Below are 23,142 nucleotides of genomic sequence, written 5' to 3'. Positions count from 1 at the left end.
AATTAAAGTACTGAAAAATCATCAAATACAAGTAAGAATACCAGGATTCACCACAGCATGTGCTGTCAACCACAAGTTATTTAAAGATTTCCTGCTTATTATGTTTTAGAGCAAAATAACTTTTTTTTTTGGTAAACTAACATACCACTTACCTCTTTCTGACTGCAGGTTTTTGGCCAGAATTTCATTAAACCTCTAATGACCTGAATTAGAAGGAAAAAGAAGTCAGATTATTTACTTTTCCCTCTACACGGTAAACCATTCATAGTGGGAAAAAAAAAAAAGTATGAAAGAAATATTTACTGGTTCTGTGAGTGAGGGGTCCTTCTCCAGAAACTGTACTATGCAATACGCCAGCTGTGAAGAGGTAAGAATTTACAAAAACAAAATTAGAACCTTTCTACAAAGAAACTACAAAACCCCAACTTTTTTTAAAAAGACATTTAAGGCAAGATGCTGCTCAGCTCTCTCAAACTACATCCAATTTTACACTGAGATGCACAGTTTGAACTGTGCAAATTCATTCAAAGTTCAGTTTTCAAGAAAGAAGAGGACACTTCACAAGAACAATAAGAGTGACAAAGAAGCACATAAAATAAAAATCAGAATAACTCGGAATTCTAAATACAGTCATCCAAGCAAAGTTTTGAAGCTTCTGCCACTCTCTTAAAAGGTGTCTTTTTACTAATTTTATACAACAAAGTCATGAGAATTCTTGCAAGATGAGTCGACACAGCTAAAACACACTTAGAAAGCAGAGCTTTATCACCATAAGAAATACTGCTCTATCCGAAAATCAGACAGAAAAGCTACAGGAAGCAGTTATCAGAGGGAAAATTACATCATGTAAGCTAGAGGTATAAAAAGATGTATGAGAGCATAAATGCAGTATTAAGGAATCTGTGAGGGAGAATATTAAATGTAAAAACGTGGGTATTAGTATTCAGAAGGTTGCCAGGGTGAAGAAGAGCCTTGACAGCACAAGACTCAGGAAACCCAAACATCCTCTTGGGAGAGAGAACGGGAAAGGCAAACTTGTGAGAATGAGAACAGAGCAGAAAGGAAAACCTAGAGAGTGAGCTTAACTACTAAATAAAATTTCTAAAATATTACAGATGTATTTTATGCTTTTAATTATCTAATCAGAACAGAAGCTAGATATTTATCATACAAAGGATACTGAAATAATTTGGAAAAAACCCATTGTATTTTTTTTCCACATTTAGAATTTCCCCCCACTTTTTATGTGCCTGTAATTAAATTTACAAAGCAACCTTAAAATATATACATGTAATTTTTACTGAACAGAAAATATTTTCATAATTTCTACCTGTGCATGGAAGAGTGATAAACTCCTGACAGTGTGTAAAGGGATCAGCACCTTCACCAGAAACTGTTTATGCTCTGCCTTGAGAGGTAAAGCAAAACCATTGATAATACTGGAAATTAGAAAAGAAATATTTGTTAGTGTCATCATCACAGAGAGCAATACTGAGGTCTGAACAAGCACTTTCTGGATTAAAATATATTTAGCAGTCAGCACCAGTTTACAAATAGCACTTGTAAACAGGTGCTGACTTTGGTCCTGCTTTATATTAACAGAGCACTACATATCTAGGTAGCAATCCAGCCCCCATTAGGAATAATCACATCAACAGCTGCACAAACCTGTTGCCAAACAGATAAGACCTTGTCTATGTGGGTCTGTAAATTTATGTAAGCAAGGTGGTCTTGTAAGTAATTAACCTACCAAAATTAGATTCACTCCAAACATTCACTCTAAGTGTGCTCAGAAGAAAATAATCCTCCAGCAGGTAAGGATGAAGTGTGCAGTATTTAATGGACTCATACACATAAAATCAATCCAACACTTTGGCTGTAACCTGCGTGTAGTTATATATTCTTGGCAAAGACGCGACAGAGATTTGCACATGGGCTTAAAGATGAGCATGTGCTCACATCTGTTTTCAGAATCAGGGATTATCATAATACTTTTTCCGAATCTGACACTATCCTGACATGTCCCCATGGGAAGTCTGAGTTAGATAATAAAAGACGACTCATTTACCTTCCTAAAATTTCCAACAGTTCAGCTACGCCATTGAAGTGTTCAGTTTCATAAACAAATCTAAAAAAAGAAAAGTTAAATATAAGCGATATATCAGTTTCCTAAAGGGTTCATAAGCAAAAAAGCATCTTCTTCCACAACTTACCGTAGAAAAATATTATTAATCTGTTTTCGGATAAATGCTCTAAGACCCAGGAACTTGCCATAAATTCTGTGCAAGACTGTTTTTAGGTAGTCTCGTTCTCGAGGGTCTTCGCTGTCAAACAGCTCCAACAGCTGTGTTTAAAGGAAAAAGAGAACTGAAACAGGAGACGTTTGACAAGCAGGACACACAGACTTCTGTATGAAACTGAATTCATGAAAACACATGAATGAAAGAATGTGACATCCCTGGTACCCAAGGAGTAGATATCCAGTATTTCAAAAATCTGCTGGAACCTCAGTACATCATCACAAAACTCAGAATAATAAATTTGTGATTAACTAGCTCCAAAATGCTGCCTTCCTTCTCCCCAGAAATAAATATGATTAGACAGTTTGCCTTTTACCACCCACCATTCCCTGACTCTGCAGAACCAGAAGATCCTCATTGCTCTAATACTTTGTTCTCACAACATTGTGTCAAGGTCACATTTTTCTAATTGCCTGTAATTTATATGATGAGCTCTTAAGCCTTCCTAGTGATTGCATGGCCTTCACGCTGCGCAAAGACTCAACAGGAAGGTCCATGCCAGCACTGGATCTGCTGTTACAAGATCTCCACCAATTGCCACAAATCCAAAGCATCAGAGACAATAAATCCTTCACTTTGAACAAAACGGTGCTTTCATTATCAATGCCAATTAAAAAACCAAAACAAAACAATGAACAAAGAAAAAAAAAAACCCTCAACAACAGAAAACTCCAAAATTTACTAAGTAGCTCTTAAATAAACAGCAAAATGATTATGTGAGACTCCGTCAAGGGGAAAAGGTGTTTAGTGTCTAGTATTGTACGAAATATATCCCAAACACTGACACCTGCAGCTGCATGAAATGAGCAGCAGGAATATCACCCGCAGATCTTTGTTTTTGCTCCCCTTCAATCCTCTGCTACAAAAGTATGAGCTTTCCCTTAGCCCCCTTCTTCATTTTTTGGTGACATCACAATATTGGCTATTTGGGCGGATGTTTAGAATAAATTCAGAGGTAAACTTTACTTAAAAGCAAAAAGCACAACCAACTGCCACAAATGTGCAGAAAACAGGGAATTTCAGGTAATTTTTAGTAAGCATAAGCAACCAGTATCTGTCTTGCATGAAAAAGAAAGTACCTGTCAACCAGTACCTGTCTTGCAAGAGAAATAAAGACAATTTGTCAAACAGGTCTTAAAAATGGGTAAGATGTTGTCAGAAAATCATTACAGGAGTGGCAGAAAACAAAATTATCTTAGATTCACAAACAGATAAATTATAAATACCTATTACAAGTAGATATGTCAGTGTATGCTTGCTACACCTGATCTCTGTTAAACTGCTACACAACTTTGAGGAGGTGAAAAAAGATAGGAAAAAATATGATTACAAGCTGTTAGGCTGTCTGCGATTTTGCCTTCTAACATCCAGGTCTAGGACTGATGCACACATTCTTCCTCATTGTTTTAAACACTTCTGCAGCTTGCAATGAGACCTCACTGTATTTTCCTTGCAGTAAGAATCTGTGATGGGAATTTCATGAGGGAAGTATGAGGTTTGTCAGCTGCCCTCCAGAGGTTATAAACACACTGCTTTGTTCAATTAGTTCTAGATTTAAATAAATAAATAGTCACCTCATCCTTCCCCAAATAGCACATTTCAGCCTAAGACAGCAAACAGCTGGAAGCATTTATGTTTTTCATCTTCTTACTGGATTGAAAAGTATTTTTATTTCCAGTTCTCTTATGCAGATCCTTTCTGGAAACACTGCAAAACTAAGACCCAGTCTCCCATTTTTAAAAAAATTAAATAAATGAGGCAATTATTTTGCTATGTCCAATTTGTTATCAGGTTTCAACAATAAAGTCTTATTTTTATGGACAAGCTGCAAGACTTCCATAATTTATGTTGACTACTCTAAACATACATAGAAAAGGGAAATTAATTTTCCAAAATAGCAACCTACATAACACAGAGACTTGTGGATATATTTGAATAGTATGTCTCTTAGCAACCACTGCCAACCATTTCAAACTGTACATAAGCAGGCTCTAGAAATGAACAGCTACACTGATAAATACAGTATTCTATTAAAACATACAGCTGAAAGCCAGAAACACAGCTATACTTAAAAAAAAAAAAAAAAGAAAAAAAAAGGCAAAAAGCAAGTAAACAAGCAAAAAGTTTGAGAAAAGTCCATTAAAAAAACCTGTAACTTTTTAATATATTTTTTTGCATACAGGCATCCTTACTGCCAAGAAAACATTCATTAAAATTAAAAAAAAAAATTGAAAAAATAATTTTGAGAAAAAGCTGACTCCAAATACCCCAAATGTCCCACTTATGTTGTCAGTGTCACAAGACACCAAAACGCTTAATGCTCTTAAGTCTCAAATTTCCTTCCTGTGTAAGGGATCTCAGTAGCAGATACTCAGGAGTTACTCCTGACACACAACAAACACAATAGGAAGCAGAAGGATACCCCAGTTCCTACAGTTCACCACAAAGTATTTACACGTGTGGAAATGTATCTACTTGCTTGTGTGTATATATATATACACACAAATATATATATATATATATATATATATGGCTGAATAGAACTTCTAATAAAAAAATGTGAAATTTTAATTGACACATTGTGCACAACAATATAAAAATGTGCATCACCAAACCACATGGCAAGAACATAGGAATCCTTAGAACTCCTTTGACCTCTTAATTGTTTTCTGATACAAAGGTTTTAAAATCTCATATTGCCCTCTTTCAGTAGATACTATTTTTCCATCTAGCAGATTTAATGAAAACTAGCAGGATTTAAGAAAAAAAATTACAATCCTTGGTTTAGACCCATTCTCCTGTGCCAAACTGACAGTTATGAATGTCTTAAAAGGGTGCGAGTGGGATGTTGCCAGTCATGACCAAGTTCAGCAGCACAGAACAGGAGCATCTGAGAATGATTTTTATTAGATTTTGAAGGAGAGCACATGTATTCATCCTATTGCAATCCTGCTCTATCTAATCAAACTAAAACCAGCCTGGAAAAACCTGTCAGGGATGATTTATCATGCATATTCTTTTATCTCCACCAGGTACTGGATGAACACATTGGTGCACCTCCTTGTCAAATCAGTACTGAGATGAACAAAAAGGAAACCACCAGAGGTTTGATCCAGATGAAAAAATGCTCTTGTGTTTAGAAGATGGATAAAATAAAAATTTAAGTATATCCTTTGCTTGTATAGGATGAAGAAGGTCTTGTGCAACGAGAAGGAAATTGAATTCCTGTCTTTAAAACTTTGAATTTAAGGACAGAAATTGCTCTTTTCACTAAATTTTTCAGGTATTCTTCCTCCAAACCACATACATGAACAGTAAAGCACAACTTTTATAGCTTGAGCACTACAGAGGAAAATAAAAGCTCCATGAGTGATAAGGAGCAAGAGAAAGGTCTTCAGAAATGCTGAGTATCTCCTGCCAACTCTGCTTTGTTTTCCATTCAAATGTCAGCCTGCAAGGAACTCCCTTTTCTAGCTAAGTAGACACCATTCTAAACTCCCCTGATTTCAAAAGCAAGCTACAGACAGCATCAAGCACAAAGTTCTTTTTGACTTTGCAGTTATACAAAAACTCACAAAGGGAAAAGAAAACCCAAGACAGGCCTGTTCTCAAATTTGAAGACAAAAGATGCATGTGTGGAGTATACTGGTTTAACCCAGAAGACAACTTCCTTCAACCACCTCTGTATGTATCAACAATATTAAGACACATTAAAACCGGTGTTTAGGTAGTCTTCTCTAGAAAGAGAGTACAGCATTTTGAGACTACTTGGTAGCAAACTTTTCATTTTTCAAGTTACTGTTTCAGCTCCCTCCCAAAACCAGTAAGTCAAATATTTTGATTGAGGTATCAAAACTGGATCCAAACCATCTATTTTATGTATCTATAGCAACGGAGAGTGACATATAAACACACATACACCTTTTTCCACTACCTCCATAGATTAAATTGTAGATGCTGGTTTAGCCTTTTTCTGTTGCAAATAAAGTTACACTTTCAAATTCTAAACAAAACCATTGCACAGGATTTTTTCCCCCCAAAGATGACACAAAGCCTTAAAGAAAACCCACCAGCTTACCTGCAATACAAATTTTTGATCTATGTATTTTTTGGCAATGCTGGGCTGAAATTCTTGGCTTTCCAAAAATCGTATGAAAAACTCATATACAAGCTGCAAAAAACAAAACAAAACAAACCAACAAAACACAGGTTTAGTTTATGACTTGATTAATCTTCATATTTTTAGTATTTCCCTAAATTATTTTGTTAGAAGATTAAGTGCTTGTACAGTACAATGGGTCAATATAATGGAAAATATTTTACTCCTTTATTGAACTGCCACCCTTTAGTTAAAATTAATTACATGAACTTTTTAAGCTGCCTTTGCTTATTTAACTCCAGTCAAAGACATTTCATCACCAAGAACAGCCACTGCCATCTTGTAATGCTTGTTATCATCTTGTAAAGCTTCCTAGAGTAATTGGGAAGCACATTTAAACTGCCCTCTGAACTGCTGAAGTCACATCAAATACAGACATTACAATTCTGAAGGGGTTGGTTGGAACAGTTTGGAAATATTTAAATTAAATTAGAAACTGCTTAGAGTAGTGTTCTAGTACAACTTGAAACACAGAAGAAGAATGCAAACCAGAATTTATTCAGAAGTTCCTAACTTACTGTAAAGATTAGCCTCAGGGCTGGAGAAAATCTGCTTATTTTCATGCAATTCCATCTCTACCTAAAGTCTTCAGTGGGACAGCAAGACTTTTCATTTAGTGGAGAAAAAGAAGAGTACAAAAACCAGGGAACAAGGAAGGGAAGTGAAACAGAGACTGCTGTGGCCTCATAAGACAGCAACTCTGATCTGTCACTGATAATGAGCTGCCAGCCAGCCATTCTCTTTGCAGAACCTTTTCATAAAGAGCAGCCATTGAAAACTTTTCCCTTTTTGTCTTTAGTGAGTATGAATATTGATACTGAAAGGAGAAAGGAAGCTTAAAAATTACATTTTAAAATCAGTTTAAACTTTTCCATGACAGCAATATGCTGCAAATCCGCTGCTGGTACTTGATAGCAACGTTCCCTGACTCCTCAAAGGAAGCAATGGGAAATCAAAAAGCAGCAGAGAGGTTTAGAAATAGGTTGTGGGAAAAGTGACAGCTTACATAACACCAACATTAAATCATCAGGAAATCAATTCCATCGACTTCTCACAAATACTTTGGTGAATTTCTTCTTGACAATAGTAAGTCATCCACTGGATAAGAAATTCCATCATTTCCATGCCAGTAATGACTTTCTGAACTACAGCACCAGTGTCACTGCATGTGCTGTTTCCAGGCAGGCAAAGCTCCTCAGAGCTGCCTTGAAGTTTTGAAGATTCTTATTTTTTGTGAAATTTAAATATAAATGAAGGATGAACCTACATTTCAACAGATTCTGAATTAGAGAGCACAAAAGAGTGAAACAAACCGCTCACAGGATTGTGCATGCAACTGTAAAATAAAATCCTCATTTCAGGCTGAGATCAATTTTCCTCCTTTGCTCACAAAAACTCCCAAACTCCACAAACTGTTACTCGAGCAAACTTCTTGTAAATTTACCAGTGGTGTGAGTCATTACCCTGACTAATACACTCAGGATCTTCATCTGTATTTTCTATAAAGGAATTCACTGCATCAGGATCTGCTTTCTCCAGATTAGTTTATGTTCTTCATTCAAAAATCAAAGAACCATGGAATGGTTTGGGTTGGAAAGCACCTTAAAGATCACCTCATTTCACTCCCCTGCCATGAGACACCTTTCCCAAGACCAGGTTGCTCATCCAACCAGAGTCCTATCCAACCTGGCCTACAATGTTCCCAGAGATGTGGCAGCCACAGCTTCTCTGGGCAACCTGTGCCAGGGCCTCACCACCCTCACAAGTCAAGAACTTCTTAATAAAGCATAATCTGAATCTCTCCTTGTCCTATTACTATCTGACCATGTAAAAGTCACTCTCCCTTGCTTCTTATAAGCTCCCTTTCAAGTACTGGAAGGCTGCAATGAGGTTTCCCTGGAGCCTTCTCTTCTGCAGGATGAGTAACCCTAGCTCTCAGCCTGTGCTCACAAGACAGATGCTCCAGCCCTCTGATCATCTTTGCACCCTCCCCTCTGGACCCACTCCAACAGGTCCACAATTGTCTTGTGCTAGCAACTCCAGACCTGGATACAGTGTTATTCCACATGGGGGTCTCAAAATCCCTTGTTTTGACAACTGAAATTCAGAGGAAGGGATGCTACTCAGTGAGCTTGAATCCTGCTACAAACACCTGGGAGCAAACCTTGACTCGAGGAGAGGAAGGAGGACTTAGATAGGGATGCAGCTTCTCATTCATTTTTCTGATCAGCTGCCAACACCTGTGCACTTTGGTATGAATATTAACCACCCTCAATAAAGCAAAACTGCCAGCAGCGTCATCCTCACAATGCTCTTGCTGAAGTTGATGAAAAACACTTGTGCATCGAAGCAGTTGGGAAAGCAAAATAATTTTTAAATCAATGAAGGAAAACAGGAGTATGAGGGACACCATCAATATAATTTTGAAAGAAAGCTTTAACATTTTGCAAGTATCACAAAGTTCTCTCCCATCTCTGTAGGTGCTATATTAGAATCACAAACAGTATTAATAAATGCTAGTGCCTCACAGACTAGTTCTGAATCACAGGTTAAAAAAAAAAAAGCTGAGAAAATTATTAGATACACTAAGCAATGACAAGAATTTCTTCTGAGGTAAATAATCAAAAACCTGTAAATGCGGCCACGATGCCTCCAAGGTGGGCTCATCTTCTTCTGGATCAAATTCATTGCTGTCACTAGGTGGGAGAGTTCTGAAGATATTGCAAGATACCTGAAAAGGCAAAGAAAGGAGGATGAGATCCGCAGTTCAAACAGGTAATAGATTTCAGGAACTCTGTATGTCTGTACCTGCTCTATCCTCCATCACTTAAAAACTAGTTCTTTTTCCTGCTGTCTGACAAGGATCTTTAGCAACAGCACAGGGCTAAGAAACCTGTCACTTTACAAACCTGCCACCAGCCTTGGCTTTTCTCCTCTCCTTTGACATTCCAGCATTACCTAGTCTGCCACCACGTTCCAGAGGAGCCCACCAACATGTAATTCCCAACCCTGGCAGGCATCAATGGGAGCCAAGACTGCTTAAGAGATGTAGGAAATACCATCAACTAGTATTTGTAAGTGTTGTCATAGAGCACTTGGTTATTTTTGTCTGTACAGAAAAACATTAATGATTAAGGTCTCATCTGTCAGCACTTGTTAGGAGTTGCCAGTTACATTAAATGCCTGGACACCTCATGCCAAGTACAGAACTAGGTACTAAATGAAAGCAAATAATAGTATTCGCTCGACACTTAGCCTACATTTTATTTCATGGCTGGCTCGCTTTGCTTAATCTTATTTAGAGGTACTTTGGTGAGACTGCCTGGCTTTGTGAGGTTCATGCTATCAGCAAAGACTGAGCCAGAGAGCTTTCCTGGGTTAATTAGAGTGCTGAATGGAGCGTACAGCTTATTATGCAGCAAATCTGATAAACTGCAAACATGCTATAGGGCCTCTCTGCACTTGGAAGGTGATGATGTGCCTTCCTTGTGCTCTGCTCCTGCGCATTTGACCCATCTCTAAGCTGGTTAATCAAACAGCTGGGAAAAGCAGCATGTTATCCCCTAATCTATACATGACCCCTTCACAGAAGTTCAGACAAACTAAGCCATTTAAGACACACAACTAGTATGTTCTTCAGCATCCTTGTTTCTTTTTCCAGCTTTATTGCTCCTGTAAATGTTTTAGTCTGTAAGGCATATTTTCAGTCCGTCGGCAACTTAGTGGGAAAGGGCACTTTAAAGCCCACAGCTGAAACACAATCCAAATACTGATAAAACCAGATTTAAATAGGGTGAAGTTTTAGAATTTGCAAGACAAACAGAACAGATTCAGGCACTGCATAAACAGAAAGACGAAGGATGTAAGTGCAGGAAAGCGAAGGATGTAAGTGCACACGTGGTGCACCCGAGTGAGGGATGCTCACTGAACACAAGAGTGAGCAAGGCAAACCAGCGAGTACAGAGAACAAGAGGCCACACTGGTTTGTGCTGGGACTTGTCCCTTCCTGCCACAAGAGGGTGTGTGCCACTGCAGTTCCAGTCCTGCAGGCTCTGCAGAAGCCCCACTCGGTAAAGCTCAGCACTGCTTTCAGCCTGGAGAGACACAACACTTACTCCAGCCCGTGCTGCTGGGGACTGAACTCCTCCCCACCCTGTACCCACACCAGCTGAGTGACTGCCAGCGTTCATTAGGAGAAGATCTTTTTCTCCCTTCTCCAGCCTCTCCCCCAACTCATTCACTTCTCTTAAGAGCCCCTTCACGAAGAGACATTTCTCATCTCATGAGAGGTCAAATAACTATTCCAGGAATACACACATGTTACAGTTTGTCTTTCCTCAAGGATTCCTGAGCTCCTCCTCCTACTATCCCTGATATGTAAATGCAGGGAGAGGAGGAGAGTGATCAGAATTAGCAAGGCAGAGTTTCTACGATAGAACACAAAAGAGGGTAGACAGCCCAAAGCATGCCCAAGTAAAAAGTGGGAAATGTACCTCCAATCCAAACATCTAGGATTCTAAAATAGTTACTCAGGAATTTTTTGTTAATGCTTCACAGTCAAAAATCCCAGCTCTCCCAGGATTTGGATCAAAATAAGAAACTAAGAAAACCAAAGGCAGCTTTTTTTTTCTTTTCTGCTTTAAATTTCATTTGAAACAAGAAAGAAAATTTTCTCCAGATTTAACTATACATGTATTAGTAAAACTTGTACCTACAGATCACTCATCAGCAGTTTTGTTTGGAAACTGGAACAAATACTGAATTATGGCACAAGCAAAACCAGCAAGGGAAAGTACATACTTCCAGAATGAAAAGCTAAACAAAGACAAATTCCTGTAAGACTCAAATTAAGTCCAACCAAGCCTCAAGCAGTTAGTGCCAAGGCCTTACCAGCACGACAGAAGTATGAGAGGTTTAGCAACAATTAGTTAAGTGCCAGCATTGACACCTGGATCTTGAGCTTGGGACAAAATTAGTGTGATTTCTGGAGAGTGCCTATTAAAAAATGCCAGTCTCAAGGCAACTCAAAAGCAGGGGTTTTTTTTTGCATAAGAAAATTAACATTAAAATGCAATGCAGGCTAGAATATAGTCCTAGTATGCAGTTTGCTCTCTTCAATTTTCTGTTTTGCATTAGGAGTAAAGATAAACTATGTGGAGCCAAAATGCAGATATTCTCCTGAGGAGAACAGACAGAACAGGTTATCTTTAAGTGATTTCCCCAGGTTATCATAACTTTAGGAGATAATGTGTGCCATTACAGTCACATTAATCACCACAACACAGCAGGATAGCTCGTTTACATGCAGTGTCAATTTATAGCCTGCTTATCTAAATCAGTAGCCTCTGGGTGGTTAATGTTTATAAGCCTCTAAGGGAGAACTGAAGGCAACAAGTCCTTCCATGCATGAACTGCCCAGCTGTACATTGGAGACCCAGACAGCCACCACACTAACACAGGAACACACCACACTGGATCTGTTAAGACCTTTTCTCAGATCGGCATAAGGCAGCTATTTAGTATTTATCCCTGGGCCCAAGCAGCATGCCAAAATTCCTTCAGCTGGAGAGCTGAATCATTTCTCTCCTGACCTCTCTTGGATCACCAAGCCAGAGGACATCCCTGCCAGCCTGCATACACAATCCCCAGTGATTCCTCTCCCAAAGCCACAACAAATGCCTATGGATCAATACTGACTTCCGTCTGCCACTGATTAGGAACGCCTCCAAGCCCAGATGATATTTTTGGAAGGCAAACCAGAACTCTGATATTCTAGAAAGTTGTATCAAGACAGATGTCCCCTCTCTGTCCTCAAAAGCACCTGCACCCTCTTCTCCTGTACTTCAGGTGAATGAAGGTACAGGTACAATGGCTGTACCTTCAGAAGCACACACCAAACTGGGTGTACAGAGTCCACCACAGCTCCTCCACCACGCAGAATCTGAACACCCAAGTGCCAGAAACCAAATAAACAAGCAGTTAAATCTACCCATTGGCACTGAATCAAAAACATCCAAGATCAAACTGGAAATTCTGAAATGACAGATTTCTAGACTGGAGATGCACGAAAACTTCTGAGCTCTGTGTCAGTGTGTCAGTCAGGCACAACCCACAGAATCACGGAGTGGTTTGGGTTGGAAGGGACCTTAAAGGTCATCTCATTCCAACATCCTGCCATGGGTAGGGATGCCACCCACAAGACCAGGCTGCTCCAAGCCCCATCCAGCCTGGCTTTGAACACTTCCAGGGACAGGGCAATCACAACTTCTCTGGGCAACCTGTGCCAGTGCTTCACTTGCCTTCTTAATCAAGAATTTCTTCTTAAGATCTGATCTAACATCTAACTCCAACCAGAGGCAAGACAAAAACTCTCCCAGGCAATTACAAGTCAGTGTCAATTCATTAAAAACAAACAAGACAGGGCAGGCTGCTCTGCACCCCCCCAAAGAGTGAGCTGCAATTTCTGAACAGATCTGACGGCTGGTACCTGGCAATGCAGAACTACAAAATTATGAATATACAGGTAAAAGCATCAAGCTTCAAGAAAGCTTTATCACCATATTTCTATTTGAAATAACTTTTAGAAAATAAGGTAGTATGAGGCTCAAGTCTGAAGTCAAAATTCATGTTTTGAGAAGTCCTCTCTTTGCCCCTCACTGGAGTGCTATAAAAATGACAATGCTGTAACAGAAACACTTCCCAAATTAAATTGCAGTTGAGCACTTCTACTCTGTGCTGTTTGAAACAAAGATTTTTATCAGTAATAGTCTTCCTGAATGAAAGCTGAAATGAAAACAAACACACACACTGCAAAGTTTAATATATTCTCTATATAAAACCAGGGTAAGTGGATGCCCATTTAGCTTACAGGGAACACCTGTTCTTCAATTAAAAATATGTGGAATCATCCAAATAAACCCCATGTACATATAAAATTGAAACCCAGTATCTCTGCTTACAATGTTTAAACTGCTGTGCATAATAATAACATAGAGAAGCAATAAAATGTAATTAAGTCATAACACAAAGCCATGCTAACCTGGAGACAACACTGGCCCCTGAAAAAGACGCTGGACTTGTCCTTCCGAAACATATCTGCATATATGGAGTTTTCTAATATTGTTTACAGATTTACATATTCTAGAGCCTGAAGCAACTGCTGCATTTACTCAGCTATAATCTCTCTATAAAACCTGCTGAACTGTTCCCTGAAGTTTGACTAAAGAACTGCTTACAAAATGTAGTATCCAATTTTATCTTAAAATGTTATAAACTGTTCCACCAGCTCTCTTCTCCTTAAGTTTCACTACTAATTTAACTACAGCACTGCTTCCGATCTTAAGGCTGAATCTGCCTGATACCCTGCTGACTCTTGTTAAACCACCAGATCTCCTTTACACCTGTATATACATTTGCATATGCAGTATGTGTCTATCTATAGAGAGGTATTTTTATACAGACACAACAACTCTCAACCTCTGTGTCGTTAAATGGAAAAACAAAGCTCCTAAACCCAGGCAGTTGTTAGTTTCTCTGTTTGTTTTTAATCCTGTGATTATTTTTGCTTCCTTCCTTTGACCTCCCACCTGTGCACAAGTGCACTGGGGTACATATAAAAAGCCAGGCCACCTCCCTCTTTTTTCCTGCATGTTGTCGGATTAATTTATCAACATTCACTTCTTTGAACAGTGCAGCGTACCAGAAATTCATATTAAGATACTCATGATAAGCAAGCCACAATGCTCAGGTTCTTTTCTGCACCACTGCTTGCCTGAATACAGTCTTTCAGGGTTTAATATTATGTGCCTTCTTTTGCCCAGGAGCATTACTTTTGACTTGGCTGAATCAAAATGAACTACATTGGATTGTGAACACAGTCAACAATCCAGATCATAGGCTGGGGGGAAAACAGCTCTTCTCATTTTCCCTTGACCTTTAAGTCTTCTAAAAATTCAATCAATAACCTGCAAGAATTTAGCTCCGGATCAAGGCTCCTAAACTTGTTAGCTTACCATCATCCACTTCAGTGGTGGTAGCAGCTTCCATCCATACAGATAAGGAAGCAGCAAACCTGAGATCCCTAGGCAATGCTTCTCTTGACAGAACTACAACAGGAGAGAGTTCCTAGGACAAAACAGCTGCTGCTCAGGTGCAATGTCCACACCATGTGTGTTTAGGAGTTGCTCTCTAGTGCTATCCCGCACAGAAAAAAGCAGTAGCTATACCGCTGCAGTGGGTGTTTTGCCCAAAAGAAACCGAATTTACAAACCCTGAAACTTCTCATAGAACCACAGAGTGGTTTGGGTAGGGAGGGACCTTATAGGTCATCTAATTCCAACACGCCCTGCCACAGGCAGAGACGCTTTCCACTAGACCAGGTTGCTCCAAACTCCATCCAACCTGGCCTAAAACAATTCCAGGGATGGCACAGCCACAGCTTCTCTGGGCAACCTGTGCCAATGGCTCACCAACCTAAGTCAACAATTCCATCCTAACATGTAATCTGTCCCTGTCCCTTTCCAAATTCAAGCCATTACCCTTTATTCTCCCCTTCCAGTTTAAAGACACCACCCCTTGTTCTCATCTTGTTCACCTTAACAAGAATTAAGGTGGATTACGACACTTTGGATTTGAACTAGAAGTGTTAGCCCAGACCCCAGCCCAGGCAGCAGCCCTGGGTACAACCTTCTCACTGCTGGAAACTGGAGCTCTGCAATTCCACTCTAGGTCACCTAGACCAGGACTATATCTGAGTACCCTACCAAAAACCCCATTCATCACTATCTCCTTGTGATAGGGAGAAAAAAAGCTAAGTTTCCAGATGATTCAATTGAAGAGTTACTCATTTAATGTGTGCCCAGATAATTCTGTAATACAGCCTGAAAAATCATAGCAGTAGCTCAAGTATCTTGGACAAATTAAAGCACAGTATCAGCAGAAAGAGCCCCTCACCTCCAGAGCAGGCAGGAGATCAAGTGAAAGCCTGCCAATGCTTGAACTTGAACTCTAGACAGCATTACAAAACTCATGGTGTCCTGGACTCCTAACTAAAGAACAAAACATACAATTCAAAACTCAGGAAAACAATCCCTCAGAAGAAGACGAACACTGTACTTGTCTGCAGACAAAACGCTTTGAAGGTACTTAAGAGGATGACACAGCCAAACTAGGGTGTGGGGATGTAAAGGTCCTTTAAGCAAATAAATAAATAAATATAAAAATAAATATAGCTCAAGTGCTTCTTGGAACAAGAAGGTGTTTTTCCAGTTTATTTCTTTGCTTTAGACCTTCACACTGAACTGTTATGCAGATAAAGTCTGACAGATGCAAGGCCTACGTAACCAACCGCAGGAATAACAGATCCGAGTAAATGTAATTACAGACTGCCCAGGAAAATTATTAGGGACAACTGCTGCAAGAGGAGCTGCCTCCAACTGATCTTTTGAGAGGAGCACAGAACATCAGAGCCTCTTTTTTTAATAAGCATCGTATGTTTAAAACGAGCTAGGTGTATAAAGAATGTGAATAACAAAAACACATAACAAAAGTATTTGGAAATAATGCATTAAAGAAATCAAAGTTAGATTCTTTTCTTGCTTCTACAGAATTGATAACGCTGACATTAAAGAAAGAAGAACAGAATTTAAAATTTTATATGATTTTTTATGTGTTTCTTTAACAATAGCATGTTTGCTCCATTATGGCTGCTCCTACGTGACAATTTTAAATCAAAAAACATTGGAGGGGGGGGGGTGTCAAAGGACACTGCATTTTCCTCCAGAATTTTAGATGGCTTCAAAATCTGTTCCACTTCCACTGAATCAAGTCCAAGATTAATTCCTAGTATTTTACAGAATTCCTGAACTTATATAAAAATTCCCATGAGAAAGGGATATGATTTGTCCATTCTTGTTAGAGTATATGATTTCATTTACTTCCCTTAAACTCAAAATGACATTCAGTATCATATTTTGAAATCTAATACAAGAAGCAACAGGAACATACACACAGGGTTTTTGTTAAATCAGAAAGGCAACACTGAATATTGATGGACCTGCAGAAAAATCTCTATCCAAGAACATTTTAATACAGAAACTCTGAAGATGTCATACTTAGTCATAAGACACAGCTAAAGCTATAGAAAATATAAAAACCATAATGCCTATGAAGTCTAACAGCTAGAACACTTCCTAAAAATAGGTTCCTCAACATGCTAAAAAAATCATGGCTTAGCAAGATATTCTTTATGTTTAACGGGTCTGTCACAAACAAACTCCTGAACAGACTCTGCCCTCACATCTGTTGAGACAAACCTGCAGTAAAAACGAATGCAGTCTCTCTAGATTTATGTCAGTAGAAAGAAGGGGGGGGGGGGGGGAATAAAAACCCACACCAGAATCCGACCTTTAAAATGCATTTTTTGTGTTTATTTGGGTATTGATTTAACCAAGTTTCTTTCCCTGTGTTGCCTAACGCAGCTTCTGCACCACACGACATCTCCTATGATGTTTCACTTTGGCTGTACAGAAATTACAGTCTTCTTTTACTTGATTTGCCATTACAGAAAAGGTAAAGATGACAATGGGAAGCCAGAGGCATTTCAGCACTTAGAAAAGAGAACAAAGTATCACAATTCCATTCTAAAAGATGTATCTGAAGAGAGTTTCATTAGCCATCTCCTGTGGGCTGGCAAACACACACTGATGTTGCATAAACGTCAGCACCCGGGTTTACAATTTCTAAAGAAGCAAGTAGGAGAGCTGAAAGGTTGCTCACCAACAAAGAGATTCATCTCAGTTTAACAGCTTGACAATTTTTTCCTCCAATTTTAAATGAAATAGATCAGTTTCCTCAATCTATGTCTTAACATCCATAAAACACTAACAGCTCTACCACATACACCCTTCAGGACACCACAGATAATAACAAACATTTATTTCATTCAACTACCACTACTTAATCTACCAGCAAAAATCAGTATCATCAGTTTAAGCCTCCACATTTTGCTCAGACAGGAATAAATTTTAGATTAAGTGTCGAATTATTGGCTCATAAAGTCCTATTACTGGCATTTCCTTCTTAGCAGAGTGTGGCTTAATTGGGAAGGCCATCCTCCCTAAGACTTGCCTAATTCTAAAGAATGTCATCTCCCCTTCTGAGCAACACATCAAACTGCAAGGGAAGCATGCTGAGCAATACCCTCCTGAATTAATCTGTTCAGCTCATGGCCATTAACACAAATCCCAATTGCTCTCCCCATCAACTGACATTGATGACACGGATGAGGCCTCTGCAACTTGCTTTGGTGGTCATTAGGAGAATTCTGGTTTGTTTTATTTTTTTTTTAATAACATGCCAGACACTGTATCAAGCTAAAGAGTGGTTTAAGGAAGCAGATTTGCACACAGGTTGACAAACAGCCAAGAGGTTTCACATTTAGCTATATACAACATCATATCACATGCTCAAGAGGAGAAGATGAAAACATGTGATATTACAAGCATGGATAAAGCTTTTAATGGCATAATTTTTAGATGGTCGTCATGAAAAACATCCATAAATCATCTGGCTACCACAAATGACTTTTTCAAACCCTTCTGTTTTAGAAGCAATTAAAAATCTCAGCTCTTCTGAAGAATTCTACTGGCAACCTTTTCCTAGCCTAGTATGTCTAGAGCCAAACACCTTTTGGATCACTAACAGAGATCATTAACATAGACATAAGATTATAAAACCTTAAAGCAAAAAAGGCTCTTCCACAGATATTACTTTTTTGAACATTTTACATGATTTAGATGAGAAAACACTTTAGCTATTAATCCTTCTCTATGAATATTAGTAACTCTAAAAATACCAGTTTTAGACTGGTGCACCTTTTTTTTTTTCTGCTCCTGAATGATGCTTAAACTCACAAAATAACTTTTTTCCCCTTCACCTCCACATCACAGTAGCCCAAAGGGACAAGCAGGAAGTATCAATTGTTAGATTCATAAACACTAAACATAACAGGGTAGAGAACTTTCAAAGGGACATAAAACAACTGAGCTCAGTTTTGATCAGTTTTAAGATCCTGGTCTTTCAATCAAAACACTCCCATGACAATTGTGGCAGGCAGTCAGGGAGGATGCCAACTTGGTCAGGACATAGATATTGCTGTTTTCTTCACTATCATGACAGCTCTGAGACTGTCAACGTGACAGCTCCCCTGTGAACACAGGTGGAGACCGTGGTGAAAATCCCCAAAAGCACATGAAGGAGGTAGTTGCACTCATGAAGTCAGCTGTGGACATTTAAGTCTGTCTCAGTGTATGGTTAGGGACACTAAACTGCCTAAAACAAGAACATACTTACTGCAAACAGCCAAGTTATACCAAAAAACAATGCCTCAGCACAAAGTGACTAATGCCATCTCTTCACCTGGCAGTATGTGCTGTAAACTTATTCTATATACTGTTAGAAGAACTATCTTTCCCTGTAGGGCCTATGTAACTGTGCTCAAAATGGTGAAGAAGTCATGCTTTTATAGGCAAAGACCAGCAGGAAAAAATAGCATTTTTACCAGTCTATCTGCAAAAAAAACCAAAATACCTGCAAGCCTCCAAAGCCCTGGTGACGTGGTTTAGCAGAAACACTGCAATAGCATTTGTTGGAACAATTGCCAGGAATCATTCATGCATCTGCTATGGATTCACTCACACAAATTCAGAATCAGAGCATTGCATCCTGCTCCCATGGAATACAACCAGCAAAGTGATTTTCCAGCAGCATATGCACCAAGAATACCACTGGTTGTGACAGGCACAATTAGGGGACTCCAGCTTTCAACTGCTTACACCTTCACCAAAGCTCAGGTGGCTGTAGCAGGCCAGAGTTCCATCCAAAACCTAAATTATAATTTACAATTAAATTTACTTACAATTTTCTTAGGAAATTCTTTAAGAAAAAAACATGTTCACGTCCCTAAATACTTAGGCATCTTTTTACTTGTAAAAAAATCCAGGTTTGGGCAGTCAGGGGCCACTGGGTAGGCAGACACAGGACATGAGAATATTCACAGTCCTCCCCTGCTTCAGAACCCCAGCACTAAAGAGAAAACAGCCTGGGTTCAGCACCACAAATGAAAAGTAGAGGAAAGCAGAATGAAGAAGGGAATGATGAAAGGAAAATATGAGAGAAGAGATTTCTATCAAAAAGGAGCTAAGCTGAAACCGGAATTTCTTAAGCTCCATTAGTAAATATCTATGAAATCCACTGGAAACATTCAGGCTATATCTTGATTTCCAGTTAACTCCTCCATATCATAGATACAGACAATATTTAAGGAAATTATTCAAAACCATGCTTTTCAAACTCTTTAGGCAATACATCGTTTCCTTAAGTTAAAAACTGTTGTGTGAATCAATACAAGTGACTGCAGGGACAGTAGGACACGATACCAAAGGGGTTTCACATGTCTTCCACAGTTCAAGATCACATTGTTTCACAGATTATGATTTATGACTCAAATTGAACTTTATAAACAATTACAAATCAAATTCTTCTTGTTTCTTGGGGCCCAAGCGAAGGCAACACTAACTTGCAGTTTTTATTCAAGAGATGTTGCTTCAGTAAACAACTATAACCAAAGTCAATGCAAGAATACAACCTCCGTAACAGAAATGCTAAAAAATTACCAAATTCTCTGAAGGGATGAGTTTGGAAGCATCTGCTACACCCAGAAAAGGTCCCCCATTATATTGAAGCTATCTGTGCATCAACATCCTTTCTATGCAAAGGATGTGATATACTTTGTTCATCACAAGGGGTACACATTAGATTAAACTAACATTTGCAAACCATTTCGATTCTACAGTGTGGCACCAGCAGAAAAATTGAGAAAAAAAAAAAGTCATTCTGTATTCTGCCTGGTATTTGAATGGTGCATTAGTTCACATACTGAAGAAATAAAACAGCAAGCAATTCATTCACAAGACTGGTCCAATGCAAAAGGGGGCAAGAGAGGGTGAAGCAGAAGGGGAAGAATCTGATCTCATAATTATAGGCTTTCTGACAATGCATACACACAAAGAAGCCATGTTAAGATTTTTTCATACACCCTTAATTCTGGTTTTTTCCCTTCATGATTAACTGCTTGATGGTTCTGTCACAATTTACAGCTATTTTTAAGTATTACAGACAAGCAACACAGCATGTATCTGTGTGTCAGAAAAGAAGTGAGGAGCATACACAATGCAATGCAAAAAGAATTAATGTTTTTCTTCTCACAGCACATAGCCAGAGGATCCCACGATCACACAGTACCATTAGGAAACTGACATGACCAAATCTATATTTAATTAATTGCTTTCTCATTTAGTGAACAGGTTATAAGGGTTCTGTACAGTAGCACAGAACAAACATTTTAAAGCAGTGACTGATTCTGCCAGTTGCAATGAACATTCTTCACCATGCAGCATCTGGTACTGTTTCCATTTTTACTTTGAAAACACTATTACTCAACAATTTATATACACAAGGTATGGCTTTGTAGTTGAGCAATCTTGTGCACTCTAACAGCACCTGCAATGAATCCACACAACACAACCAGGACATTTTCACAACCATCCTATACAGCATTTTTAGCATTTTAAAATTAATATCCATGCATACTTTAAGTTATCTTTGCATAAAGCAGATACTCAAGAGCTTGGAAAAAGCTAAAAGGAAGATAAGAAACTTGCAAAAATTATTCCATTATATATACTGGGAGGAGGGGGAAGGTAGATTGGTAGAAACATAAGGGACTCTGATTTTATGGCTGCTGGTTTTCTCCATCAGGAAACAATCCAGGTTTCCTTTCATGCATTTGTGACACTATAATAATGATTATCTAGTTGACTTTCATTAAAAATAAATAAAATTTAATATTTTTGTCTTTGGAGAATTAATCTCCAAGCAATGTCTATTAGCAAATACAGCCAAAGGCATCATTTAATCCACCTACTCCAGGGTTCAATTTCGCCCACAGTGTGTAACTGGAATTGCAAGTGGATTTAAAAAGAGACCATGAGAAAGAAAGAACTCACCATTCTAACTACTTCAGGGTAAGTCTGCTCTGTCAAACAGCCTCTGCTTATTGTAATGTAGTCCACCAGTTCATTAAGAGTGGAGCGCTTGTATTCTTTCATTTTAAGGTCTGAAAGCGTGTCCATGAAGTCAAAAATGACACAGCACTGTTGAAGTTTCTTTAGGAACAGTTCAGGCTGCTCTGAAGATGGAACGTCTATGAAACAAGAAAGGAAATCTTTGTGAGTCTGGCATCTTATTATACAAAACAGGATTTCTTTTTGAAGATCAATTTCAAAGGAAAGCAGTATTCATACAATTCTTGTAAAACAGAGCTCAGATTAACAAATGAACCACTTACAGGAACTGTATTACTATTGTGTGTTTGAGATCTTGAACGTATTGTAGAAGGAATTTAATCATCAACTGCTATTACAAAAATAAAGTTCATCAAGAAAGTTCAGGCTGAAGCAGAGGATGGAAACACACCAGCATTCAAGACTTAATTTTACAATAAACAACTATTTTGACTGGAGGCTGGTATTTACCATCATTAACTTAAACTCCAAAGAAGGATGAAAGAACTGTCAAACACATCCAGCTTGATTAATTTGTATTTCTAAAAACACTGTGTCATTTATAACCCTGTATGAATATACATGAATACATATATATGAATACACAGTAAGACCATAATTCCACAAACAAGTTTCGAGTTTCAATCATTACCCCCACCTTGACACTTCCCATAGCAAAATCAATTTCACTGAAATACGGAGAGGATTTTTTTTGCTGTACTATGAACACATAACATGCATCAATAGGAACATTTTCACAAAAAATAGTATGTGCTTAACCAATAAAGTAAGCAGAACTCACTACTTTTGCTGTTTTCTTAATTCTCAGCAAATGAAAAGATGTAATACAATAATAAAAGGAATGTCAACTTCTTAGCTGTTGGTTACTTTACCAAATGCATCAAAAGAATACAGAGACAGCTTCATTTATCCAATGTTCAGGTACACAAGAGGATAGCAATAGCAGAAAGTTGCAGAAATGAAATCCACGTTTTTACTCTGAAGGTCTGTCCTCAGACTAGGGAGCGCTTCACTTCCTTTGAGCTACCTGGCTTTATTTAAGGCACCAATGCCTGCCTCAGCACCAAAATTCACTGGTTGACTTTCCTGATCTTACTTTAAAAAATCTTTAACAGTAAAGAATTTATGTTTATTTCTTAAAACCTGGACTTCTAAAAGGCCAATCTAAGATAGAACGTCTCATTGCTGACACAAGAATAAATCATAGTAAAGAATACTTGGCAAATGCTGGGACGTGTTAGTAACTGTATGGTAGTTTTAAGTAGTTTTAAGGCTTAAGTACCATGAATCTGTTTTGCTTACACACAGTGCTTAGATTTAATTAAAACCAGTGCTTAAACACTAAAAAGAATGAACATGGACTGCAGTACAAATAAAGATGCAACAGTTTGTTCAACCTGTTTCTGCTTACAGCACTGAAGTAGTAACAGGATTCAACAGGGAATCTACATGGGAGAAGAAACCTCCACAAACACCTCTGGAATACTGAAGGTCCCAAAACCAGGCACCCTAAAGCCACTCTGCTGCCCAGGTCTCTCTC

The 23,142-nt window shown here is 38.5% G+C and overlaps 1 protein-coding gene across 3 annotated transcripts in view; it reads right to left on the bottom strand.

Annotated features, from left to right (window-relative positions):
- PPP2R5E (protein phosphatase 2 regulatory subunit B'epsilon) overlaps positions 1-23,142 on the bottom strand; it is a 72,407-nt gene that overhangs the window by 9,584 nt on the left and 39,681 nt on the right. For all 3 annotated transcript variants that reach the window (XM_066189002.1, XM_066189000.1, XM_066189001.1), the window contains exons 3-10: positions 21,525-21,721; positions 9,089-9,190; positions 6,379-6,471; positions 2,214-2,344; positions 2,069-2,128; positions 1,331-1,439; positions 304-357; positions 153-203 (exon numbers count right to left, since the gene is read on the bottom strand). In XM_066189002.1, coding sequence (XP_066045099.1) covers positions 153-203; positions 304-357; positions 1,331-1,439; positions 2,069-2,128; positions 2,214-2,344; positions 6,379-6,471; positions 9,089-9,190; positions 21,525-21,721 — 797 coding nt within the window. The remainder of the gene's footprint in view (positions 1-152; positions 204-303; positions 358-1,330; positions 1,440-2,068; positions 2,129-2,213; positions 2,345-6,378; positions 6,472-9,088; positions 9,191-21,524; positions 21,722-23,142) is intronic.

Source organism: Chamaea fasciata, unplaced genomic scaffold (genome assembly GCF_029207755.1).
Source record: "Chamaea fasciata isolate MVZ Bird 193981 ecotype frontalis unplaced genomic scaffold, bChaFas1.0.hap1 SCAF_7, whole genome shotgun sequence".
Taxonomy (NCBI): Eukaryota; Metazoa; Chordata; class Aves; order Passeriformes; family Sylviidae; genus Chamaea; species Chamaea fasciata.
Note: the sequence above shows the minus strand (reverse complement) of the source record. Positions and strands in the feature narration are given on the sequence as shown.